The 26,941-nt window shown below is 43.7% G+C and overlaps 3 protein-coding genes across 4 annotated transcripts; 2 read left to right on the forward strand and 1 right to left on the reverse strand.

The window, feature by feature from the left end:
- The first annotated feature begins 4,690 nt into the window (after nucleotides 1–4,690).
- pabpn1l (PABPN1 like, cytoplasmic) lies at nucleotides 4,691–7,870 on the forward strand. Of its 2 annotated transcripts, XM_045225230.1 has the most exons (7): nucleotides 4,691–4,797; nucleotides 4,959–5,122; nucleotides 5,679–5,775; nucleotides 6,133–6,203; nucleotides 6,346–6,452; nucleotides 6,620–6,707; nucleotides 6,867–7,870. In XM_045225230.1, the coding sequence occupies exons 2-7, from the start codon at nucleotides 5,054–5,056 to the stop codon at nucleotides 7,188–7,190; spliced, it is 756 nt and encodes a 251-aa protein (XP_045081165.1). In that variant the 5' UTR covers nucleotides 4,691–4,797; nucleotides 4,959–5,053; the 3' UTR covers nucleotides 7,191–7,870. The 2 variants fall into 2 exon arrangements, with proteins under 2 accessions (XP_045081165.1, XP_045081166.1); XM_045225231.1 differs by having other exon boundaries at nucleotides 4,692–5,122; nucleotides 6,136–6,203.
- A 36-nt stretch (nucleotides 7,871–7,906) lies between these two features.
- Nucleotides 7,907–9,362, reverse strand: trappc2l (trafficking protein particle complex subunit 2L). The gene is made up of 5 exons (XM_041859737.2): nucleotides 9,256–9,362; nucleotides 8,529–8,701; nucleotides 8,351–8,438; nucleotides 8,144–8,223; nucleotides 7,907–8,049 (listed from the first exon to the last, which is right to left on the reverse strand). Exons 1-5 carry the CDS (start codon nucleotides 9,286–9,288, stop codon nucleotides 8,004–8,006), a joined length of 420 nt encoding a protein of 139 aa, XP_041715671.1. The 5' UTR covers nucleotides 9,289–9,362; the 3' UTR covers nucleotides 7,907–8,003.
- Nucleotides 9,363–9,569: 207 nt separating this feature from the next.
- On the forward strand, nucleotides 9,570–26,904 carry galns (galactosamine (N-acetyl)-6-sulfatase). The gene is given in 16 exon segments (XM_045225232.1): nucleotides 9,570–9,733; nucleotides 10,068–10,086; nucleotides 10,089–10,190; nucleotides 11,151–11,225; nucleotides 11,311–11,413; nucleotides 11,510–11,653; nucleotides 12,286–12,352; nucleotides 12,982–13,105; nucleotides 14,226–14,369; nucleotides 14,627–14,730; nucleotides 18,272–18,408; nucleotides 18,954–19,056; nucleotides 21,310–21,408; nucleotides 21,410–21,432; nucleotides 25,800–25,917; nucleotides 26,519–26,904. Coding segments are annotated over 16 exon segments (1,566 nt in total). The 5' UTR covers nucleotides 9,570–9,616; the 3' UTR covers nucleotides 26,606–26,904.
- The last annotated feature ends 37 nt before the right edge of the window (nucleotides 26,905–26,941 follow it).

Genomic DNA, 26,941 nt, shown 5'->3' on the forward strand with positions numbered 1-26,941 from the left:
CAGTGTCATTAGACTTAACAAACGAGGATCGGATGTCGTCAACCTTCTTTTTCAAAGTGGTTGATGAAGTCATCCACAGAGAGAGAGGAGGGGGGATTCAGCAGGGAGGAGAATGTGGCAAAGAGCTTCCTAGGGTTAGAGGCAGATGCTTGGAATTTAGAGTGGTAGAAAGTGGCCTTAGCAGCAGAAACAGATGAAGAAAGTTTAGAGAGGAGGGAGTGAAAAGATGCCAGGTCGGCAGGGAGTTTAGTTTTCTTCCATTTCCGCTCCGCTGCCCGGAGCTCTGTTCTGTGAGCTCGCAATGAGTCATCAAGCCACGGAGCTGGAGGGGAGGACCGAGCCGGCCGGGAGGATAGGGGACACAGAGAGTCAAAGGATGCAGAAAGGGAGGAGGAGGGTTGAGGAGGCAGAATCAGGAGATTGGAGGGAGAAGGATTGAGCAGAGGGAAGAGATGATAGGATGGAAGAGGAGAGAGTAGTGGGAGAGAGAGAGCGAAGGTTGCGGCGGCGCATTACCATCTGTGTAGTGGCAGAGTGAGTAGTGTTGGAGGAGAGCGAGAGAGAAAAGGATACAAAGTAGTGGTCGGAGACATGGAGGGGAGTTGCAGTGAGATTAGTAGAAGAGCAGCATCTAGTAAAGATGAGGTCAAGCGTATTGCCTGCCTTGTGAGTAGGGGGGGACGGTGAGAGGGTGAGGTCAAAAGAGGAGAGGAGTGGAAAGAAGAAGGCAGAGAGAAATGAGTCAAATGTAGACGTAGGGAGGTTGAAATCCCCCAAAACTGTGAGGGGTGAGCCATCCTCAGGAAAGGAACTTATCAAGGCGTCAAGCTCATTGATGAACTCTCCAAGGGAACCTGGAGGGCGATAGATGACAAGGATATTAAGCTTAAATGGGCTAGTGACTGTGACAGCATGGAATTCAAATGAGGAGATAGACAGATGGGTTAGGGGAAAAATTGAGAATGTCCACTTGGGAGAGATGAGGATTCCTGTGCCACCACCCCTCTGACCAGATGCTCTCGGGGTATGCGAGAACAAATGGTCAGACGAGGAGAGAGCAGTAGGAGTAGCAGTGTTTTCAGTGGTAATCCATGTTTCCGTCAGCGCCAGGAAGTCGAGGGACTGGAGGGTAGCATAGGCTGGGATGAAGTCAGCCTTGTTGGCAGCAGAACGGCAGTTCCAGAGGCTGCCTGAGACCTGGAACTCCACGTGGGTCGTGCGTGCAGGGACCACCAGGCTAGAGAGGCAGCAGCCACGCGGTGCGAGGCGTTTGTGTAGCCTGGGCGGAGAGGAGAGAACAGGGATAGGCAGAGGCATAGTTGACAGGCTGCAGCAGATGGCTACAATAATGCAGAGGAGATCGGAATGAAATGAACTAAACATCTGGGAAAGGAGAGAGTAGGGCCTCCCTCACCAAAACTCCCAAATATAACTCCCAACTTCCACCTCAGAAACTATAATTGTTTCACTGAACCACCCGAATAAAACTCTCCCAACTTCCACTTTAGAAATTAGAATTGTTGTAAACTACAGCGGTTCAATGTTTCAAGGAATAGACTCAACTTACTTTATTCAGCTAGCTAACTATGACGCCATAGTTAACTAGCATGCTAGCATCCAATAACACACAGTTTAGCACCAATACTTGGTTACAACAAACTACCAATAGTGTGTTAACACACGAAACAGATAATTCGTGTCCGTGTCTAGTTCCTTTCATAACGCAGCAATAATTAAACGTTGGCTAGCTAGCACAAATATATTGTATTTAGCTGCTACAGTACAGCTAGCTGGTCGTGTTGGCTAGCTAGCAATGGCTGCTGTGTTGACTTTGTTTTGAAAAACGGCGACGCTGCGAACAAATGTAGCTGGCTAAAGGATATTGTATTTAGTTGCTACCGTTGCTAATAGCTACTCGCCAGCTAGTCCAGGAGGTGAGTTAGCTAGCTAGCTAGCTTCGTGCTACACCTGGCACCGCCGAATACAATGCTAACCTACAATAATTACATACAATAACTACCCACAACAACCCACGATGCCTACTTACAATACCTAACTACAATCTAAATACATAGTTTAAGCCTTACTCGACAAAGCCCAAGCTATGTATAAAGCCAAACTTACCCGACGCCAGCTGTCTGGGTGGCAGACAAGAAGACATTGGTCTTCTGCAATCAGTAGCTGTAATTAAGTACAGTAGCTACTAACTACCTAACGTTAATGCCTCAGATAATGAGGTTAGAAAAACAGCTGAATGGTAGGTAGCTAGCTGGCTCAATTACAGGTACTCTTAAGCGTGAAATAACATTGGAAACAACTATCCACAGTTGTTAAAAGTTACCAGTAGCTACCCGCTAGCTAGCTAGCTTTATTGGTCCAGGTAGTGGGTTAGCTAGCCTCGTGCTAGCCTCGTGCTTCACCGGGCACCGCCGAATACAATACTTACCTACAATAATTACCTACAATAACCTACAATAACTACCTAAATAAACTACCTACAATACCTAACTACAATACCTACCTACAATCTAAATACATGGTTTAAGCTTTACTCAACACCATATAAGAAGCCAAGCTTACCTCCTGCTAGAGAAAACACAACCTCGCAGTGGATTGACACTAATAGTGAATAATAGTGAAGACATCAAAACTATGAAATAACACATATGGAATCATGTAGTAACCAAAGAAGTGTTAAACAAATCCACCCTTTGCCTTGATGACAGCTTTGCACATTCTTGGCATTCTCTCAACCAGCTTCACCTGGAATGCTTTTCCAACAGTCCTGAAGGAGTTCCCACATATGCTGAGCACTTGTTGGCTGATTTTCCTTCACTCTGCGGTCCGACTCATCCCAAACCATCTGAATTGGGTTGAGGTCGGGGGATTCTGGAAGCCAGGTCATCTGATGCAGCCTCCATCACTCTCCTTCTTGGTAAAATAGCCCTTACACAGCCTGGAGGTGTGTTGGGTCATTGTCCTGTTGAAAAACAAATGATAGTCCCACTAAGCCCAAACCAGATGTGATGGCGTATCGCTGCAGAATGCTGTGGTAGCCATGCTCGTTAAGTGTGCCTTGAATTCTAAATAAATCACAGACAGTGTCACCAGCAAAGCACCCCCACACCATAATACCTCCTCCTCCATGCTTTACGGTGGGAAATACACATGCAGAGATCACAGCGGTTGGAACCAAAAATCTCACATTTGGACTCCAGACCAAAGGACAAATTTCCACCGGACAAGTGTCCATTGCGCGTGTTTCTTGGCCCAAGCAGGTCTCTTCTTATTATTGGTGTCCTTTAGTAGTGGTTTCTTTGCAGTAATTCGACCATGAAGGCCTGATTCACACAGTCCCCTCTGAACAGTTGATGTTGAGATGTGTCTGTGACTTGAACTCTGTGAAGCATTTATTTGGGCTGCAATTTCTGAGGCTGGTAACTCTAATGAACATATCTTCTGCAGCAGAGGTTACTCTGGATCTTCCATTCCTGTGGCGGTCCTCATGAGAGCCAGTTTCATCATAGCGCTTGATGGTTTTATGACTGCACTTGAAGAAACTTTCAAAGTTATTGAAATGTTCCGTATTGACTGACCTTCATGTCTTAAAGTAATGATGGACTGTTGTTTCTCTTTGCTTATTTGAGCTGTTCTTGCCATAATATGGACTTGGTCTTTAACCAAATAGGGCTATCTTCTGTATACCCCCCTACCTTGTCACAACACAACTGATTAGCTCAAACGCATTAAGAAGGAAATAAATTCCACAAATTAACTTTTAAGAATGCACACCTGTTAATTTAAATGCATTCCAGGTGACTACCTCATGAAGCTGGTTGAGAGAATGCCACGAGTGTTCAAAGCTGTCATCAAGGCAAAGGGTGGCTTTTTGAAGAATCTCAAATATAAAATATATTTGGATTTGTTTAACACTTTTTTGGTTACTACATGATTCCATATGTGTTCTTTCATAGTGTTGATGTCTTCACTATTATTCTACAATGTAAAAAAATAAAGAAAAATAAAGAAAAGCCCTTGAATGAGTAGGTGTGTCCAAACTTTTGACTGGTATTGTATATAAAAATGTAAGAGTACAGATTATATTTTGGGACAATAGGCTGTACAAACGTTTTTGAGAAAGATAATTTGATAAATAACATGTTATTGAGTAAATTTCTCTTCGTTTTGATAAGAGATGAAAATGCAATGAATTGAAGGTTATTTGTTGATGTAAAAATCGAAATTTACCCAATTTTAGGTTGTGTCATTATTAGATTCTTGGGGGGAAAATGGGGTCTCAGCTGAGTTTGAATGCCACTATAATCTGATAGACCTTAAAAGGGGATTTGTAAAGGTAACGGTATATGTACCAGCAGAAACATTAAAGTACACAGGTGACTAAGTCCAATAGGCTTTGGCTACATTTTGACATTCAGGCACCCTCTGTGGGTCGGAATCAACTGTTAGGTTAACATTAAGGTAAAGCATAGACAAAGATCCTGGACCACAACAGGCTTTTTACTGTTATTTTCATAATATTTCACATAGGCCATGGGGTACGGGCAGCACTTGGACAAATCACCTTATCCTGACCTAACATTATAATCAATAGCAGTTCACATTGAAACCACACGAGAAGGACTTGGTGGCATTTATGAAAATAAAATGATCCTTTACAGATTTTTTTGATTTTTTATAAAATGCCCATCCAACAGCTGATGGGCGAGCCCACAACCATGTGATGCACTGACAGGTGACAATTAATTGACATTCCCCCTCGTCATATTTGACAGACAGGTAAGCAACCACTATTGATAAGGGCGTGGGTAGATTCTGTCCGCGGGAAGATATTTTTATTTAATAGCAAACAACCTTCTGTATATAGGCTACGTTTATTAGCCTTATTCAAATCGGATAAGTGTTTTTTATTTATTTTTTAAACATCGATTGCATTGGAGTCTCCTACACTGGACTGGCTACAAGAGAGCGACGTCGCGGGGATTGAAGTGGCGTCTGCGGGCATGGGTTTGGTGTCTGCTGTTGAGCACTGAACATGGCGGAGCAAAGGCAAGATATGTACATAGAAGGCGAGCTCGCGGGAGATCATTACATGGAGGACCCGGTATGTAAGAAAACATACGATAATTGCATTCGGCCTTGCGTGATACCATTTGCAGGCTAGCCTACAGTTTTTTTTCTTGAATGCGCAAATGATTGTAGTCTACATAACAACGTAGGGTTTAGGGATATTCCAGGTAGCCTATGGTATTATTACTGCAACACATGCCACGTCGATGTCCCACCTATGTTACCTGATTGATATGACAGTTTCGTATGTTTAAACGGCATTGTCTTGCCGCAATATATCCATCCACTGGGGCGCGTCTTGCGCGCCTGCGTAATGTGGCAGCAGCATGTGTGGTTCTGAACAACAATATAATTGCATCCTCAAACAACTACTTAAAACAGCTGTTCATATAGGCCACTGAGATGCTAGACATATGTGGGCCGCTGCCACTTTAGAATCCGAAACCTCAAGGCACTCGCTCATCTCATACATTTCAGACATGTTCTGATGTTGTCTTAAAGTTTTAAAATTGTCTCATACTGCATTGTCCTACACTACCCCTTATGACACTGCATATTTCAGATGTTTTGGCATTACCCTTTATATATAGGAGCTTGAAGCCATCAAGGCACGGGTGCAAGAGATGGAGGAGGAGGAGAGGCTGAGAGCGGTGCAGTATGAGGCAACAGAGAGACATATCCAGGCAGGTGAGCTCCAACTCCTGTTCAGCCTTGCCAGCTGGCCCACACCTGAGCCCATCTGCTGGGCTGGCCTGCCACGGTGTGGTTCACATGAGCCTCATCATTGCCCAATGAGACAAGCAGTGAGCCGCAGCGTTCCAGAAGGGTATCCTCATTGCCCAAGGCCCGGCAACCTCTATTTCAGGTTATCCCTTCCTCTGATGGAATGGGGCTGTCTCTTTAGTGTCTTCTTGCAAACACCTCTTGATAAAATATCTAACTAGTCCTCAATTCCTCTAGGTGTTGTTGTAAGTAGTTGCTTTGTGTTTGTCTTAATTTCTATTGTGTGCAATATGCTCCAGTGTTCTCTTCTGTTCAAAACAGCAGGAATGTTCTATACAATGACCCATGAGGAAAGGATAGATGCTGACAACAGATCTGTCTATGTGGGGAATGTAAGGTTTATCTATTTTAAGGTCTACATTTATCTTTAGCATTCATGTCAAGTTATACACACATCCTATTTGATATGATATCCACAAAGTAACTGAGGGTCCTCATGCGTAGACTCATGATGTTTTCTGGAAATGAAAACAGGTGGAGTATGGTGCCACTGCAGATGAGTTGGAGATCCATTTCAATGGCTGTGGTCCTGTCAACAGAGTAACCATCCTTTGTGACAAATTCTCGGGCCATCCCAAGGGGTGCGGTTAACTATCCATTCCATCATGTGGGACCTCACAGTTTCAATGCGAAGTCCAATTACAAATAGTTTATGCACCATTTAAATTTGTTTCTTGGACATTTTGTATGTTCTGCTTACAATTTGAGTATTTTATTGTGTATAAGTTGACAACTTTCTTTCTCCCAGTTTTGCATACATTGAGTTCCATGACAGGGACTCAGTGCAGACTGCCATGAGCCTGGATGAGACGGTATTCAGAGACAGAGTCATAAAGGTTAGTAGGAAGGGAAACCAGAATTCTAAACTCAAAACACACTTGATTGATAAAGTTGCACAATCATGAATAAATCGAGCCGAATAAAGTTTTCCTGTTAATTGTAAAAGATGATTGCAGGTATTTTAGTAGGTTATTTCTGTGGCCTTTGCATTGCAGGTATTGCCTAAAAGGACCAACATGCCAGGAATCAGCACCACAGACAGGGGGATTCACAGAGGTGCTCGATCCAGGGGACGAGGTTTCCACCCACCCAGATACAACAATGGGTATCAACAAGGCAGGTTCCGCTACAACACTGGCCCCGCCAGGTCAGTCTCACCACACCCCTACGGGCCCCCAGCTGGGAAGAGACACTGGGGGGTTCCTGAGCACCGTGAGCAGGGCCCTAAACGGCACCCATGCCTTCTCCTCATAACCCCACCCACTGACCACTCGGGGCCAGGGCACAGTGGACACATGCACCCGCAGCAACACTACTGAATCACGTCTGGATTCGAGTGATTGTTTGATATCAACATGGAATGAGAATTTCAGGAAATCGTGACTTGCTCGTCTCTACTCGACTCATTTGCTAATTATTTTCTATGCATGTTAATGGGCAGAATCGAGAGAAAGGCACAGATTTCAACCTCGTCATTGAATTCATTCATATTTTTGTTAACAGCCTCCATAAAAAGTTATTGCAACTTAATCCTAACAAGTCAGACTTTGCAATGGCCATTTTTACCTCTTATTGTACGGGAAATGGAAGAGGACAGCCTTGGTTTGCTGCGTAATACTGTAAAAGATTGTGCCTATGGTATTTTATTTCTTGAGCAGTTTTACTGTGCCATTATTTACCCTAAGAATTGTTTGAATGCACAACCATTTGCCATGTCAGATACTTTTTTTGTAAGGATGTTTTGATCAGATCACTCATTTTGTTGGTGTGTGGCTATTGAGCTTGTAAATAAGTGTAGTTGTTGTAAAACACCAAACGCAAATGATAAAATTTGGGGTGTGATTGGCTTTCTTTTGTATTTCTTTTGTAACTATATTGACATGCAATTGGCAGTTTGAGCGATTGAGTTGTTGCTATGTACTTGAAGCAATGTTTATTGCTGTGTATAATTTTCAAACATCTTTGCTTTAGAAATTAATAAATGAATAGTTACACTTGATAGTGCTTCCTTGAAATGGAGTAAATGATCCAGAGGTTCTGATGGACATAGTTTATTTTACTGTTATTATACACGAGGCAACATGTAAAGGGTTTCAGGAAATTATGTACAGATGTTCAGGAGGACGACAATATCAGCTAACTTGCACCATCATTGCAGACACCATGCTGTCAAAGGCCCTGGAGAGAAAAGGTGTAAATCAGACAATAATAATAATAGCAATTTTGATAGATACACCATTGCAATATTAACACTGTGGTGGGCATAACTTACTTGGACTGAATGGTGTCTCCAGGATTGTAGAATGGGTTGCACATCACATCAGTAAATGAGTTGTGTAGCTTTCTGAACATCTGAAGGAAAGAATATAACCAATGTGTCAAGTAGTTTTATCAAAATGACAAACTATGAAGCAATCAGATCCCCTGAAAGCCATTAAGATAACATAAGAGAACCATACGAAGTCAGGGGATGACTTACACTTCTAATCTCATTGTCCCGCAGAGATGTGTTTGACGAGTCCACGACAATGACAAACTTCACCTTGGAGTTTGTCACATAGCCATATCTGGTAAGTCGGTAATAATAATTTCAATAGGAAAAAAAACATGATGCAGAAAGGAGTGTAATATACAATTTTATCATATGAGAAGGATACACTTTGTAGTCCTCAGTTGGGTACAGCAACCCAAGGTAAAGCTCTCTCTGGTCTGCCATAGCTTTGCCGACTGCTGAAATCTTCTCTTCCACCACATCCAGAGAGGTATGTACTGTGTAGTGGAACTTCAGTTCATTCTGTATCGGTACACTTCGGATGTACAGAGGATAATTCTAACAGAGAGAATAGGAAATTAATTAGTGCAACCTTCCATATAAAACCTAAATTCATCACAAAAGATAATGTATACAACTGGCCAAATACTTGCAGATATAATGTCTATGGTGCTGGACCACAGGTTGCGGGTGCGCAAGCTTTTGTTCCAGCCCAATACTAACACACCTGAGTGCTTAAGTGATTAGCTAGCTAGTTAACATTGGGTGTGTTGAGCAAGAACAAAAGCCTCCACAGCCTTCTTTGGTTTGGACCAAGATGGAAGAACAGCACTGATCTGCATATTAATTGAATAAGAATAGCTACCTATGTCCGGACCTTTTACCTGAAGTCTGACTTGATGCATTATTATTGCATGCTTATACCTCAAATGAACTCTACAACATAGCTAGCTAGCTAGCTAGTCAGTTCTAAATAAACCATACTAGCTAGCCTTATAGCATCACAGTCACCACTCAGGTTCGTAGAGGCTAGTACATAAAACAAACAATTTTTTTTTTCAAATGACATCGCATCAAATGTGGATTTAAATAGCATTCTTGTTTCATTTTACCTCTTTAGCGATGACAGCAATACAGACCGCCATCTTGAAATTATGTCTGTTGTGCCTGCCAGACGTATCACGTGACTGTGTGATAGCTAAAGACAAATCAGATAACTTCAGTTTCTCCCGTGCTTTTGTGTAACTGTTTATGGAAAATAACGGGACTGTTTGTATCTTTGATTTGATACAAAAATGTGTCTTTAAGTGCGTCTACATCGGGCAGTAAAGTCAGTTTCACTCACTGGCTTCACTGCTTGAATATGCGCAAGTGTCGCGCTCGTGAAAGCAAACAATAATAAAGCGTCATGTGCTTCCTGAATGTGTTATCATGTGACACTTCCTCATTGCTGTTTTCGTCTTGCTTTGTGCAATGGATGTCTGTCTCATTCAAACGTTGATATTGTTTTGTAGTTTAATATGTGGTTTTTGGGCAGAGAATCCTTCAAACAAGTCGACTCCGAACATTATCATCATTCTTATGGATGACGTAAGATGTTGATATCTGTTTAGTTTTGGGAGTGTTACTTTTGGGGGATGAAACTTGAAGCCTTAACTTATTTATTTTATTTCTGTAAAACCTGTGGCATGATTACTCAAATGGAATGCTGTCATGACTGGCTGTGTCCGCTCTGATTATATGCCACGTATACTTGACACATTGACATACAATACTACACAGCATGCTTTGTATTTGGTCTCTGTCAGGAAATGGCAACCATTTCTCTGCAACTCTATTTGTGATGTTGTGTTCTAATGTAAAGTATGCTTATCATAGCATCATGATCCACTGACATTTGACAGCTTGTTCCTCTAATGTTTAGATGGGCTGGGGAGATTTGGGGGTTTTGGCCAGCCCTCCAAGGAGACCCCAAACCTTGACTCCATGGCTGCCCAGGGGATGCTGTTCCCCAACTTCTACACAGCTAACCCCCTCTGCTCTCCATGTGGGTGTCAGCTACATACATGTCATACTTGATTAAAATCCCAATCCTCTTGAATTCATAGATATGAAAACATATTACACTGATTATAAAGACAGAAGGAATTCATAGTCTGGATAGCTAGTGTGGTGCCAATTCTGGATAGGAATTGGCACCACGTGCATAAGAGCCTGACTGTAAGTGCGACAATCAATGATGACAATTCAATAATAATGTGATTGTCATTGGAGAGGAATAGTTGCAGTGATGGTAACTTCACTGTGATTAAGTGGGATTTGGGTGAGAGGTTGTTGGTAGGTGCAGCCAGGAATCCTTCAAAAGCCTTTTGAAACAATGTGATGCATACATCAGAAGCCTAAGCTGTGTGTGCCTGGGTGATAGAGGGGAGAAGATGCATTATGCTAATAGGGATAATACACTATGGAAATATTCTAATTATGCCTAATTTGATCATTTGAATAAACGTGTTATGCAAAATAGATCGTTTTCTTTTTTTCTAATGAATATTGAAGCAAATAAGACCTAATCAATTGCTTATCTCATATGTGTGTGTGATGTGAGTGCCTGATGGAAGCCAAGTGCATGATAACTGGCTATTTGTATTAACACCACGGAGAGGGTATTGGAGGATCCAGCCACTGAATGTTAATTAGAAATGTAATCATATACTGAAATGGTACGTGGCTTAATCACAATATCCAGGGTATGCTCCCATATATATTTTTATTTGAACATATAGCCTGACGCAAAACCCAAATGCAAAGCTCAACTCGGTTCATACATACGTCTGTTTACGTTTTGGTGTTTGCCTTTGTTAAATCTGTGTAATCTGACTAGTTACAAACTGTGGAACGTTGCTTAAAATCACATGCAGCCTCTCCCACATTAACTACGCATTCAGCTGATCATTTAAATAGTTTATCAAAACATGATGTTGATGTCTCTTATCCTATTACTCCTTAGCCAGAGCTTCACTTCTGACAGGACGATTACCAGTTAGAAATGGATTCTATACCACCAATGCCCATGCCAGGAATGGTGAGCTCTCACTCTGTCTCTCTCTTGAGTTCTATTTTCCTAGCTGCTTTGCCACACAAATTAATGTAACCCCTGACCTTTGCAGCCTACACACCCCAGGAGATAGTAGGAGGGATCTCAAAGGATGAAATTCTATTACCACAGGTACTGAAGAAGAAGGGTTACGTCAACAAGATCATCGGCAAGTGGTGGGCACCATTCATCTCGATCTCATTTGAAGTGGTAACAATAGTGACAGTTCTAATTCTGTGTTTCTCCTTCTCCCATCATTTTCCTGGCCTAAGGCATCTTGGTCACAGAGCTCACCACCTACCTCTGGAGCATGGTTTTGATGAATGGTTTGGAGCTCCAAACTGCCACTTCGGTCCCTACAACAGCAGTGACAGGCCTAATGTCCCGGTCTACAACAACTCTCAGAGGGTGGGAAGGTATACACTCACTCCCGCACTCACATAGAACAGAAAACATAAAAATCCTCTCTCCCTTTCAGTGTTTGACTCAGCTGGCTGCTCCTCTGGATGAGGATAGTTTTTTTTACTCCTCTTCTCTGTACCAGCTGCGCTTGTGTATTCCATTTTCCGCCCATTTGTTTTCCCCAAAACAGCCATATGTGTATTCAGGGTCATTGGCGCTAGCAGGCGGGCGCTTTTTGTGCTTAGCCGTGGGTTTAATCAGCATAGCGTACCTGAGCCTGGACAGACGCACACACACGCACCCAGGAGACGGCAGGTTGCGTTGGCGGTGTGTGAGGACACCTGGAACAGCCCGAGCATGAGAGAGACGGCGAGCGCTGCTGCGTCTACCACTCCACGCTTCAGTACTATCTCATAACAGTTCCCCTACTCTTCAGAGACTTCTCAAATCTGCTTCTCTAAACTCCCCTCTAATCACAGCCTGGGAGGACGGGCTTCTCAAAGTCTGTTGCTGGGTTTTTGGAATAAAACGTATTGTTTATTAAATAACCACGGTGTGAGTTTTGTGTATGAGTCATATTGATAATTAAGAACTATTGTACTTATGTAGATGACATGGAAACTAATGAAGTACATTTGTTTTCCAGATATTATGAGGAGTTTGGGATCGATAAGAAAACTGGAGAATCTAACCTCACACAAATCTACTTGGAGGTAAGTGAGTGAGTGGCAGACGTCCGTCCAAGTTCATCCTTCCAAATACTACTTGTAATAGGAATTTCCAGGTGATCAAAAAGGAGAGCAGTCATTGATAAAGCCAATCAAAATCAATCCAGTTTAATTACAAGTTACAACAGGGAGACACCTCCAGCACAGAAGCAGAGAAAATGTCTAACTCGCCTTCTCTAAGCAGGCCCTTATATTCTAATCTCACAGCACTAATGTTCTGTAAACACCCGCTGAGAGGCAGGTAGGAAGTCACAACATCAGCTGCTACAGAATCGCACAGTGTCACAGAATATAATAACAATTAATGTCCTCGGTCCTTGTACCTCCAGTCTGGCGTCAATCACTATCAACAGATATGAGAACAATCCATAACATTCAGTATCAAGTCTAGTGACAAATGAGTGTCCCAAATAGAACACTGGAAATCATGTGTATTACATAAAGAGAAAACATATAAATATGCTAAGCATTGTGTTAATTACTTTTAACTGAATATTAACTTTATTAATCTTAAATGTTCCCATTACACTATTGTTCTCTGTCAGTTTTGTAGTGACTTTTCTGGATGGCGTCTGGTCTGATAGCAGACTATGATCTAATTTCTTTCCCTCCAGGAAGGCCTTGACTTCATATTTCACCAAAACATGGCCCAGCGGCCATTTTTTCTCTACTGGACAGCAGACGCCACGCACGCTCCGGTCTACGCTTCAAAACGGTTCCTGGGGAAGAGCCAGAGCGGGGCGGTAGGATCACAACACTTGAAGCTACAATCACAATTTGTCAATAATAATGCCATATCTAGAAACGGACACTTAGTTGAATAGTCTTACACAGAGACATGTGATGTGTTGCTGACAAAGCATGGAGAGTTTCTTCCAGAGCAGAGGGTTTGGACACCCTCTTGGTTATTAACCTGTATCATTGCTGGCTTTGTTGACCTGGCTATTATAGGACCTAATTAGTCCATATCTCTTGATGATATTCTACCCCAGTACAGTATTTCAGTTTTTGTACAATGTTTACCAAACTGGCTTGTTGTTTTAAAGCTCTGCTTGGATCTCTGGGTCTTAGGCCATTGATTTAGGGGCTTTGTGAATGTGTGCAGTGGATGAGCTGTGCCTGCAGCATTGTTACAGGGTGGGGAAAGTCATTACATTAGCATGAGCCACTGGGTATTCTACTAGGTGATCTATCTCCCATCTCACACCTGGAAACGTGAGCAGAATTAGATGCCACTTGGAAAAACAGAATCACTGTATCAACATGCAGATTCAAAAATCGAAATGAGAAAGATATTGTAATAATGAAGAGAAGAAAAAAACCTGTTTCCTGCTCTGAGGATATTTGTCAATTAAATGTCGATTTTTCACACCTCTTTGCCCCTCTGTGGTTGTGGTGAGGGTAAAGGGATGTGTTGCTCGTCTGGGCTCAGGTCACTTAGTATTCCTCTCAGTCTCAGTGAATACTCAGGCCTCACTAAGCAGGCATTTCTTCAGAATGCCAAATGAGGTTTTTGTTGACAGAGAAATGGATCAGAGATTAAAAGTATTAGCCAGGTGCCTGGGATAGGTGGCTCACACTGAGATGGAATACTTTTCTATTTTTTCCAACAGGCTTTTAGTCCATGTTTTTGTTGGTGAAAACTCTTGTTGCTAAATACCAAATGTTTTATAGTAAATACCTAATTTACCTCCATGTTTTCTAGGAGAATGTAGCTTGGTTGATGGGTTTGCCTAGCCCTAGTGTCTACACATACCTGTCTGTCTGTCGGTTTGTCTGTCAGTCTGTCTATGGTGAGTTGGGATTGGGCATTTGAAGTTCCTGAGATACTGTAGTTTGAGTGGCTTGTGTGTGTACTGCAGGTACGGTGATGCAGTGATGGAGCTGGACTACAGTGTTGGACAGATGCTGGCCCGGCTGCGTGCTCTGGGCATCGACAAGGACACCTTTGTGTTCTTCACCTCAGACAACGGGGCTGCAGTGATGTCCGGCCCCAAGCAAAGTAAGAGCTGCACACCATAATTAAGTCTCTCAACTCATCCCCTGATACCAGAAAATGCAATTCCATGCTGCTTTCTTAAAGTTCTTGTATAAATGCATGTATGGATGGATATGAGTAATGTACTCTATGTCTATGAGTAGTATGTGTGGGTGTTTTCTTTGTTTGGAGCTCCTTTCAGTTGTGTATAAAGTAAGTTGTTTTAGTAATCTCTTTATCATGGTGCTTAGTGTATGACTGATGTGTTTCTGTCCCCTGAGGTGGCAGTAACGGCCCGTTCCTCTGTGGGAAAGAAACTACGTTTGAGGGGGGCATGAGGGAACCTGCCATCGCCTGGTGGCCTGGACACATCCCAGCAGGCATGGTGAGAACTCTTCTCTTTCTCTGTTCTACCTGTCCGGAACATCTCCAGGTTCCAGGTGTTCTAGATATGTTCTAGGGGTTCTACTTGTCTGGAGTTATGGAACATCTGGTGTTTACACACAGAAATGAGACACACTGTAGTGTTATCTGTCTGTAAGCAGCTGGGTTTTCAAGCAGGTACCACATTATAAAGTAATTACAGTTAGTCATTTCAGTAATCGTCTCTCTCATATCATTGTAGTTATTTGTTTCGATTGTGTATCAATGTCCTCAACATCATCACAACTCTACTCTCCTCAGGTGCTGGCATTGCAAAATCAAACACACCATTTTTTTGTTTGAATGTGTGGGTGTCCGCGCGTGTGGGTGTGTATGTGTGTGCAAGTGTGGACTTTTTTCAAATATTTTTTGAGGTGGCAAGGTTCATCTTCTTAACCGCCCCCCTTACCTCTCTTCCTCCTCTGTGAGCCTGTGAGGAAGACTTTCCCCCTGATCCGCTAAGCCTGTGCGTTCTGCAAATGACTTTTAATTGTATTAGGGGCAGCTGTGACACGGGGCTGTGGCGCAGAGGGATTTTTGGAGGAGCGAGCGGAGGAAGCAGTCTGTAGGCTGAAGTAAGCCCTGCCCCCGGCTCATATCTGAGGGGTGTGCTGTGGCCTGATAGTGCTGCAGAGTGGCGAGGGAGAGGGGGATTGGGAGCGTCTTAAGCGGCTAATCTGTTTGTGTGTTTGCTGAGGTTGGATTGAGCTGTAATGAGGGCTTCTGTATCTGAATATGCCAGGCGCACAGGATAAAGGACAGAAAAAAAGAGAAGTAAAGGGGTAGTTGGTAGAAGAGAGGGAAGGGTGCACCCGGTGCAGTGCTCTATAGGGTCGGTTCTGGAAAATATGGCAGTGCCAGGGAGGGTTTTGTATGCAGGGTCTTTGGTGTGCTGGTGCAGTGCCATGACAGCCCAACCTCTGTGTGTGCGTGTGTCTGTAGCAGCTGCTGGCGGGTTAACCAGAGAAATGACTCCAGATGAAACACTTCTGAGAACAGAGTATTGTGAACGAGGCACCACTGCTATGCTGAAGAACAGGGATCATCAACTGGATTCAGCCGCGGGACAATTTTTTCTTGAGAGGAAGGTCAAGGGTCCGGAACATAATTACAAATATTTTGTAGACTGCAAATTGACCGCAAGAAGCCCAAACAGATATAATATTTGACTAAAACATAATCATTTCAAGCCTTGCTTACATTTGTATACGATCACGTCTCTCTATTATGTGTGGGAATACTTGGGAACAGATTTCCAAAATTAAAATCAATTGGAGCTGATTTGTTGGGGTTTTTACAGTCTTTTTTTATGTCCAAGAATTACCCAAAAAAAATATTATAATACATTCGGGCTGCCAGTTGGGGAACCCTGCTGAAGACCATCTGTGGCTTTAGTCTGTGGATTGGGCAGTAATACATGGGACTAGCTCCTCTGTGAGTCTATGACAAAGCAGCATTGTTGTATGGGTCTCGTTTAATTTCCCTGCTGCTGGGGAGGATGGCCAAAGAGATGATTTCCCTCTCTGTTGCTTTGTGCGGTGCTGAAATCTCCCTGTTCATCTGCACATTGAAAAGTTTCATAAGCCCTAAACATAAATGCTGCACATAATGAACAGCCACACATGCTACATCGCTTTTGTTAGGTGGATTGTTGGTACAGGGACCAGCAAACATTAACAAGGCCTACTCTAAATAGTTTCGGATTAAACGTGTTTTCAGGTTAAAAACGACAGCTATTATACGTACATATATCATATCAAATCATCATTGATGAAGTTGACACACTGATATGAGTCATAGGTCTGGTTGGACTAGTTTCAGGTTAGGCTAGGTAAAGTTATTTTCTGACATTCTCACACTCATTATAAGAATCTTCAACAGAGGAAGAAGACAATCTGTGTGAACGCCACAGTGTTATTGCACAGTGATTTGATAGGTTAAAGTAACACAAAAAAATATGAAAGTTGGAAGTTTATCAGTGTGTAGATTAACCTAGCATGCCATTGAGCCGGGCACAGGTTCACATTCCCCCGGTGACTGAGGGGCCGCGGTGGGATGAGGCTGGCTGGCTGGCTGGGATGGAGGGGGAAAGGGGGGCTTTTCTCCCCAACACTGCTGCTGCCACCATCACAATCCCTTTTGTTGTGTTTATCAGCTGGGAGACACGGAGCCTGAGTGCATTAGACAGGGATAGCAGGTCTGCCACGTCAGATAACTACCACCAGGGTTTAACCAAGAAACACACAGAAGAAAAAAAGGCTGGCAAAAAGACAGAAAGAAATGTACAGAATGGAGAGAAAAGTGGAAATTGAAATAAATGGGAGATAATGAAATGGTCTCTTTCAACTATTTAGACTTTAAAATGGTTAGCATTTTTTGGTGGAGGATTTAGGGTTGTCTGTGCTAGCTGGTAGTCAACTTCATTAATTGTCCTCTTTGATTTCTCCTTTTTTTCTCCTCTAGTTTTTTTCTGCCGTGTGTGTGTTAAGCGTGAGAGTGCAGATAATGGAATGTGTTGCAGGGCCCTTTCTGGCTGGTGCAGTGGCTGCGGGAGAAAAGGGAATTCATTTTGGTGGTGTGTGCAGGCAGCTGATAGGAGCATGGCGGCACATGGCGGCGCAGCTGCTCTGGGCTGATAGCACTATCTGATTGTGAGCGTGCCGTCTCCCTCAAAGGGCTGCTCAGGAGAGAATGGAATGGAAGATCAAGGATGACAGTGAAAAAATTGCATTTTATCTGAAAATAGTTCAAAGTTTATAAATAAAATAAAGCTTTTCACAGGGACTGGGGAAGGGAGATAAAACAGCCAGCTCTAGCCCGGGCCTCATCTTCCCTCTTTTTCCTCACTCCTCTTTTTCTCCTAATTTACAGAGGCGTTTGTGAGGTTTATAATAAACCTGCGAGCGCAGATTATAGAGGAGACTGAAGAAATGCATCATCAGGACTCCCTCCCCGCCCCCCTCCACTCCACCCCATCCCCTGTAATGGTGGGCTTTCATAGGGGGTGCGTGCACGCTGTTGGCCATTGTGCTGTCGTGTTGGGTTTCATGCATGGAGAGGGATCCCTTGGTGTCTCTGCAGGCTGCTGGTGTATCACAGCCTCCCAGTAGTGTGAATCACTGTGCTTTAAGGAGAAGTTCTCTCTGCTCCCCAGCCCTGCTCTGATCACTGCACTTCACAAGGCTTCCGCGCTGCGCTGTTCAGGGTCCTAACATGGACACTCACTGCAGCTTTGGAGGAGACGATCATGCATTTTGACAGGATATTAATTGATTAAAGCAAATAAAGTCTTGTAATTTGGGAACAAAGTTTTAGTATTTGTAATTAAATTGATCAGTATGTGCATTGCTCTGGCACATATGGATGCCCATGCAAGGTATCTAACTTCCTACAACAATCGCTGTTAAACTTTCATGTCAGCACCCATAGACAATGTGATTCTGTCTGGATTAGAATTCCAGTGTGTTACAGTTCAATACCAGGACTCTTTCTCCCATCTCCAGGTGAGCCAGCAGCTGGGGACTGTAATGGATCTGTTCAGCACCAGTCTGTCTGTGGCTGGCCTCAGTGTTCCAGACGACAGGCTCATAGATGGACTGGACCTCAGCCCTGTCCTCCACAACAACACACTCATCAACAGGTTAGAACTCGCAGCTGAGAGAGGCTTAAATTGCCCTGTCAGAGGGATTCATGCATGTAAGATAAGGTGATGAAGATGTGTTCTGTATACTGTTTATATGCTTACCCTCCTAACTTGGTCTGCAAACATAACTTGAACTTGACCAGCAAAACCATGGACCACTCAATAAGAGTTCCATCACATGCAAGTCTGAAGTTAGGATTTGGCTTTGAGAGTTGGCTCAGAGGTCAGCTATGCCCTCTGCTGGTCACGGTACTTTGGGAGTTCGTGCCCCTGCTGTATGATGGCAGGCGGATGTAGGCTTGGGCAGAGCAGTGGTGGCGGTGCCCCCTTGTAGGGAGGCTGCTGGCTGGGGCCCAGGGAGAGGGACCACCCTGGTGGATAAGGTGTTCCACCAAGCACATAATGGGATGAGCCATGGCTGCATGATGGTGGTGGTGGTGGTGGGGCGCAAGCCTGGGAGGGAGGGGGGGCCTGGAGCTGAGAGAGGGCTGCTGCTTATCACAGGAATCCAGCAGTCACCAATCCCATTTCACACCCAACAGGCCCATCTTCTATTACCGCGGCAACGAGATGATGGCAGTCAGGGTTGGGCCCTACAAGGCCCACTATTGGATGTGGAGCAACTCGTGGGAAGAGTTTAACCAGGTGAGTCACTCTCAGTGACTGTTGTGTGTATTTCTCTCTCTCTCTCGCTTGCTCTCTCTCTCTCTTTCTCTCTGACTGTAGTTTATCTCTCATTATCTCTCTCTCTCTCTTCCCCACGCCCTCAACAAGCCATACAGAATGCTCTCCAAAAAAACACATTTGGTAGTCAGTGTTATCTTGAAAACAGCTCATCAAGTGGCTGTTGTGTACATCAGTGGCTAATGAATATTAATGAGGACACCCCACTTCACCAAAGTGCTATCATTCATCAGCACTGCCTGTCGCTGGTGGAGCGTTCTGCCCCTCCTGCTGAGTATCCTACTCTTCCCTCCTGTGCCCTGAGGAGTGAGAATGTGTTCTCTCCTCCTCTTGGCACCCTTTAAAACATGTCCTGCTCCTCTCCCTCAGAAACCTCTGTTTTAAACGTGCAAGTTTGTATTATGCCCGATCGGTTGCTTAAATTGCTCTCTCCTAGAGGGCTGCTGAATCAATAGCAGCCTCCTTTATCAGCTCATGTGAACTGGAGTGGAACTTCACAAATAATGGCGTCTGATTGCCTGTGAGTTGCCTATCGATTGGTGTGTGTGCGTGCGTGTGTCCGTGAATGTGTGTCTGCGAGCAAAGGATGGTTTGAAGAGGAGGCTCTGGGTCTCCAAAGCTGACTCTGAGAGTTAACGTGTCGGGTCTCCACCAGAATGGGCAGAAAGCATTCAGAGCTTTACAATGACGCTTGACCCTCACATCTCACCCGAGCATCCATCACACAGAAAAACCACTCTATATTTGAAGCGGTTTTAAATGGTCTGAATATTGTGGTGAAATGTTGATCCATCATTCCAGCTTACCATTTTCTTACCAGTTTTAAGTAATGTTGTGGATTTACTATTTATGTTCAGTAAAAAATAAAACGAGGATGGTGTGTCTTTCTGAACTTGAAATTCAATTATGGCTTTTATAGCCATGAGCTCTACTGTGATTTTTCTGGTGAAATCCAAGAGATTCAGTGATGTGCAAAATTAGACATTTCACAGGGGTAAGTGGTTTTCATCAAACACTCTTGTTGGATGGTGTGGTAATGGTGTGAGGTATTCTATTGTGTTGGGAATGGGACCCGTCTGTATCTGATGTTATCTGCTCGGCCTTGTCTTTGGTGGGTAGCATACTGTTAATAATCATTTTCTTTGAGGAAAATATTCAACCAAAATTCTACTTTTGCATTCCATTTTATGTCCCTTGATTTATCCCCTCGTCTTATAATGTTGACTACTTTACTCCATCTTTAAAAGAACATTGCTGTATGATCTGCTATATTATTAATACCATGGGATATATGGAGTTCTGCTGTGTCTTCTTCTTGGATACAGATAAAAAAGGGCTTTCTCACAGTCCAGAGGGATTTAGGCTATTTTACATTTCTAAGACCACAGCACAGAGACTGCTTCAGTACCGTATGTGGGTAAGTCTGGATCATAGTGGGCTGTGCAGTGTACTGAAGTGAGGTGTGTGTGTGTGCACGCGCTCGTGCCTGTGCTCCTTTGAGCGTGGCTGTTTGTGGTCCCAGAGGGGGGGGTAGGTAGAGTGCCTTACAGATGAGTGCTCTCTCAATATTAGTTGTGTTGCTCACAAGGGCACCTGAGAGGTCTCCCCAGGGGGTCTGGAGGGGGCTGTGACTCAATCAGCCTCTGATCAGAGCCAGGCTGCTACCCCAGAGGAGGGGGGGTGGGGTGGGGGGGAATATAGGGGAGCAAGCATGCACACTTTTGGGGGTCGGCAAGACAAATGTACAGGCCATGGCCCCACATTCTGACTAGCAGATAGAATAGTCACATAGGTAACAGTCACATGCATACCGTAGCCCCAGGGTAGAGAGAACAGGTTGACAGGTTGGAGGTGAGGAAGACATGATACTATATACCAAACAGATATAGTCACACACACTATACACTGTACTGTACACATCTACACTCAGCTCCCTTGGACAGATTCCTCCATACCTTCAAAAAGAGAGACGGTATCACATGTTCAGGTGTGCAGTGAGAGTGTCGGTCTGTAGGTGGACATCATTGACAGCACACTGCATCTTGCCATCCATCTTGTCTTTTTAATTGAATTTTCTTTTCAAGGGCACTTTCTCAGTGTCAGTTCAGTTGAAATAGGTTATCTGTTACCACCACATTCTCCATTGTCCTCTGTGAAGTGGGTGTTAGAAGCTAAAGATCAATTGTGTGTCTATGTGTGTGTCCACTCTTACAGGGCATTAACTTCTGCCCAGGCCAAGAGGTGGCAGGCGTGACCACCCACACCCAACAGGACCACACCATGCAGCCACTCATCTTCCACCTGGGGCGGGACCCCTGGGGAGAAATACCCTATCAGGTGAGTGCTCACTAAAACAAACAAAGATTCCCTGGTGTACTGTTAGATTGTACTGAACGTAAAGTGAAAAGCAAGGGAAATATAGACAGGGCTTGGTGTTGGTCAGCCAATCTCCACACAGCTCAACAAACAGCAGGCCTCTGGTTAAATAAGAGAAGACGAGAAGGAGGAGGAGGAGGAGGAGGAGGGGGTTGTAGGATGTTGGGGGACAGAATCTATGGGATCAATACTGATCCAGTTGTGTGAAAGAGGTGCGGTGAGGACTGAAGATTGATCTGTGCAGCCCCAGACTGGCTGATTAAACACTACTCTTTGTGATTGCAAATAGCTCTTTAAAGATCGCTATCTCGCCTCAGACCCACTGCTGGAAGTTAAAATTGCAAGACAAATTGTTCTCATATAAATCAAAAGGGAGTGCTGTTTAATGGACTTTTGTGTGCCTTCGAACATGAACCCTTATTAGAGTTAAAAGTCACTGGAAAAAGGCAATGGTGTAAAAAAACAGTTGGGATGTTAGTTTTTATTTAGAATACCTTTTCATTTTGTTCTATACATTAAATGTAATTGTGATGGTTTGAAAATGTGGACAATCATGGCCTTAACTGTACTTAAGAGTACAAAAGAAGCATTATTCATTCTCTATTCTTTTTTCCTTCATTTTTTTATTGGCAAAGACACTCCGAGATGAACAAAAGCATGACATACATTCATATAGTTTTCAGAATGATTTGATGAGGGAATACAATTTCCTATTATCTAGCTTTCTCTCTGATCCGTCTTCATTCTCCTTAATGTTTTCTTCAGTCGGATTAGCTCCTGTCCCCCAGGCTGTTTCACACCCCTCTGGCTGGCTCCCTCCCTCACCATTTCTCTATACGTCTCTCTTTCTCTCTCTCTTTCTTCCTCTCTCACTTTATCCCTCTCTCCTCTCTTAATCTCCCCCACACTCATTTTCTCTCTCGAAGGGAGATGGAATAATTAAACATTCATGTTGTTTTTGATCAGCCCATCTCATCTCTGCTCTCTTCTATTCAATCAGCCAAATTAAAAACAGAAAAAATCTATAGCTGTGCTGTGTTGAATGCGTTGGAGAGTTTTTTTGGCTGTGTCCCAGACTTATGGAGAGGAGGAGCTGGTTTGGCACCTGGAGAGAGGACCCTGCGTCCCCCCTCTCCAAGTGAGTGGGGGTCATTGTGGGTGGTCTGTGAGGTCACAATATTCCAGCCCCATCTCTCCAGCCCCAGTAATGACACCCAGCCACCCTCCCCTTTCCTCCCTCTCTCTGTTTCCCTCTCTCCTGTCTGTGTGTCAGGCAGGCTGCTGGCCATGTGCTCCTTGGGCACCCAGCTGGACCGGCTGGCCGTCATTAATCTCTGTCTCCACCTAAAGAGCCACTTAAGATGATGTAGGGCCTGTCTGCACACATACCTTCACTTCTGTGGCAGGCTGATACAACAGCAGTAACACACACTGCCCAGGCAGTCGCTCCACTGTCCCAGCCTCTTAGGATACATGGACACACTCACTAGATACCTGCTGGTGGAATCCAGGGGAATAAAGAAGATGCTTTTCCATTAATATCTGAATTAGTATATTTCATATTTTGTGTTTATCTCATTGATATACAGTAACAAGACAATCACAAGCACACAGAGATCGGCATTCTACCGCTGCATCTAGTGAGAGATTTAGATAAAAAATGTATTCCGATTGTCAGTGAATTTACGGGTAAGCGTTTTCAGACTGTACATGATCACATGAAATTGTTCTTATTAGTCCACTTCTATTGGTGTGGTAGATTACTCCTCCTGTGGGTAGTAGATCAGTGTGAAGGTGTGGCTGATTAGGGTCCGGTGTATAGTAAGACAGCCCAGTTCTCCCTGCCTGTGTCCCAGTGGGACTGGACTTAGCCCTGCTCCTGCCTCATGCTGCTCCGGCACACTTCCCCTGGGCCCTCGTCACCATGTGCTGAGCACTTAAGTCCCAGCCTGCCTCGGGCTAATGTAGCAGGCAGCCCTGCACACTCTGGCCTCATCTGCTGCCGACAAGCACTTCAGCCCCCAATCAATAGTCTTCACCGAATTGCTCAATTTCCACAGGAGGAGGAGAAAGGGCAGAGGTATTTGATTGTCTCTTCAATTCCCTCTGCTTGATGCCTGCTGCTGCTGTGTGTGTGTGTGTGTGTGTGTGTGTGTGTGTGTGTGTGTGTGTGTGTGTGTGTGTGTGTGTGTGTGTGTGTGTGTGTGTGTGTGTGTGTGTGTGTGTGTGTGTGTGTGTGTTCGCTCTACCAGTGGGGTTATGAATCACTAATCAGAGTGTGGTGACACACCTGAGCAATGCCGCCTTCCCCCTGGGTGTCATGCATTATAAATCAAAAGACTTCATTTGCATGCAGTGTTATTATTATTCCAGTTTTTGCTTTTGCACAAGTGAGCTAAGGGTTATAGTAATGATAATGAGGCTGTGCTGACTGGAGTTTTCTTTGTTTATTTATGGAGAGGGAGGAGAGAAATAAATATGTTTTTATCTATATATTTTTAGGGTTAGGGTGCTCAATGCATAGACAAAGAATAGTCTGTTAACTCAAAAAGGGCTGAGTGTACACTTTGCACACCACACGAAGCTGCTGAGGGGAGGACAGCTCCTAATAATCAGCTGGAATGGATTTAATGGAATGGTATCAAACACATGGAAACCACCATGTGTTTGATGAGTTCGATACCATTCCAACTATTCCGTTCCAGCTATTACTATTAGCCTGTCCTCCCCAATTAAGGTGCCACCAGCCGCCTGTGTTGCACACTGTGTTTGGTCTGGCTCTGATGTATGGTTCTAATATTTAGTGAGATAAAGCAGCTTCAGAAGTTATCTGAAAACGAATCACAGTGATCAATACAGAGCAGAGAACAGATAGGATGGTAAGGAAATCTTCATCATTTTGATCAAGATATTGTCTTTGGTCCATGAAGCAGAATTAGTGATTTCAAATACATACATAGTAAAATGTAGTCTGAAATGGAACACTTGTTTCTATAGAAACCTTTACTCATTAAAGATATGATCAAGGCCGTGGTATGTTATGATTCTGGGTCATTACACAGTATTGCGTCACCACGCAACCATAAGAAATAACCACCAAGCCAAGCCGGAGAGCAGATGGTAAGTTTAGACTGCCATGGCCTTGTTAAGGACCTAAAGGTAGAGTAGTGATGATGGGAGAGCAGAGGGTGTGAATATAGGAGTAGCACATGGCTGAGGAAGAGGGGAGCAGGTGCTATTGTGTGGCGGAAGCCCCACTGCCCTCTGGGAGGATGGGAGGTGGAGGGGAGGTGTGAGCCGGACAGGGCCTGGGGTTATTACACTAATTGACACTTCACCTCGCACACGCGCACACCCTCCCCAGGGGCCAATCAGAGAGCTGGCTTTGGGGAGGGGCGGGGTGGGGACGGAGCTGACACAGGTGCTGCCTGCGACTGTATTATGGGTGTAATTGCACTGGTGATATTTGTCTATCCACGTGTCGCGCCACCAACCGCCCACTCCCCCCAAACACAGAGAGCCCATTAACCCTACAGGTCCTATTGAGAGCAGACAGAGCAGTGCTCCTTTGAAACACATCAGGGCCTCTGCGTTTTACACACTGAATATAATAATGCACAGAGGTGCTCCGCCGTGTCCAACAAGAATAATTGAGAGACAGGGGATGGGGAACATGGCCAATCCTGCTGAGAGGGCTCCCCAAAGGGGCAGTGTGTGTGTGTGTGTGTGTGTTTGTTGTCAAAAGGCTCTTAAACTAGTGTTTCAGTCATTAGTGTGTACATTCGCTATGGATTATATCAGTTGTTTAAAGGCAGACAGGTGCCATACAATGGTAATATATAGTAATTTTAGGCTGCACAGCACATGGAAGCTAAGCTGCAGATTTCTGATAAAATGTTTTGCTAATCATACAGAGATTGTTTTACACTGGTCTATGTTGTGGGTCTACTGTGTATGTGATGTGTGTGAATGTGCATTTGTGTGAGCAGTGACCTTCTGTTCTGTCTATATGCTGTGACTGACATATATTATCTGTGTTAAATTGTATAACCAGGCCATTGGTGTGGTGTGTGTTGTGTGTGGGAGAAGGTGAAAACCTGAGTGTTTGTCCTTGGCCACGCTCTGATTGGAGAGCCTCATACATCTGTTCAGACATTTTATGTGAATCTGTGTGTCTGTGTTAGTATGTGAATACAAGGTGTGGTTGTATTCCTTTACTGTGCTGTTGTAATTCTGGATGGTGTGACCATATGCCAATATTGACTGTTATGTTTGTATGTGTGGTGAGTGTTTTGCACAAATACTTATGTCTGTGTGTTTCTCTGCAGTGTTGTGACTAAGGAGTACCAGGATGCACTGAGTCGGATCACACCAGTGGTGGAGAAGCATAAGAAGGGTCTGGTACCAGGTGTGCCCCAGCTCAATATGTGTGACATGGCTGTCATGGTAAGATCAATACTCCACAGAAGGTCCATTCCCCATGTAGCCTCTTTTAACTTGTTTCATATAATACATTTTATGTCATAGTATTGTTCTGTGGCTTTCGTTTTCAGTGTTAACATCTCTGACTAGTGTGTTCTTTCTCAAAGAAAATGAGGAAGGGCTTGCTGTAGTGACGCCTTTTCTCATTTCCTGTATCTTTTTATAATGGTGAATGCTTTCAGTAAACTATGTGGGCACAATTTCAGATTTGCTTTCCCTTTGTTAGTCTATTATTTTACAATCTTTATTGTTATTTGTGGAAAAACACAGCAGTGTGATTCTTGGACCTTTTGTCCCAACAACTATTTTTGTGGTTTTAGCTGCTTTTGGAATATTTAGGGAAAGTCTGTCTCATTGGTTTTGGTTTTTACAAAACAGCTAAAAAGAAACATTGTTTTGTATGCTCATTGCTAAAGCACTGTTTGTCCATGAATCAGAGATGTGTGTATCACTAGTGTAGCAGCATCTCCCCCATGTGGTTTCCTTGGAGAACATAATGTAAATCCTGTTCAGCTCAGGTGAATGAATGTGTAAGAATGTTTTCTGTGGTTTCTTTCACTAACAGAACTGGGCACCTCCAGGATGTGAAAAGTTAGGAAAATGCCTTAAAGCCCCCAAGTCACAGCCCTGGAATTGTGACTGGCCACACTAGCTATCTGTTTCAGAGTCACCCTGGGAAAAGGGAGGATGTCTTGAAGAAGAGCAATTTTCAGGAATTCAACTTGAATTTGTATTAGTTTTTAACTTGTAATGTTGAAACAGAACAAAATGTGGTTTGAATGAAGGACATTAACAATGAGATGAATGCTGTCTGGGTACCATATGATTATTAATAGAATGAAGCTTTTTGTTAATGATGCCATATCTGTAGATTTTTTCTCTCTCTTTACTTACTTATGCACTATTGTGGAATACTTTTTTCAACTGGAATAAAACAATGTTTAATTTTTATGCAACGTTGTCATTCAAAATGCTCTTATGAGATGTT

The sequence above is a fragment of the Coregonus clupeaformis genome, chromosome 15 (genome assembly GCF_020615455.1).
Source record: "Coregonus clupeaformis isolate EN_2021a chromosome 15, ASM2061545v1, whole genome shotgun sequence".
Classification (NCBI taxonomy): domain Eukaryota; kingdom Metazoa; phylum Chordata; class Actinopteri; order Salmoniformes; family Salmonidae; genus Coregonus; species Coregonus clupeaformis.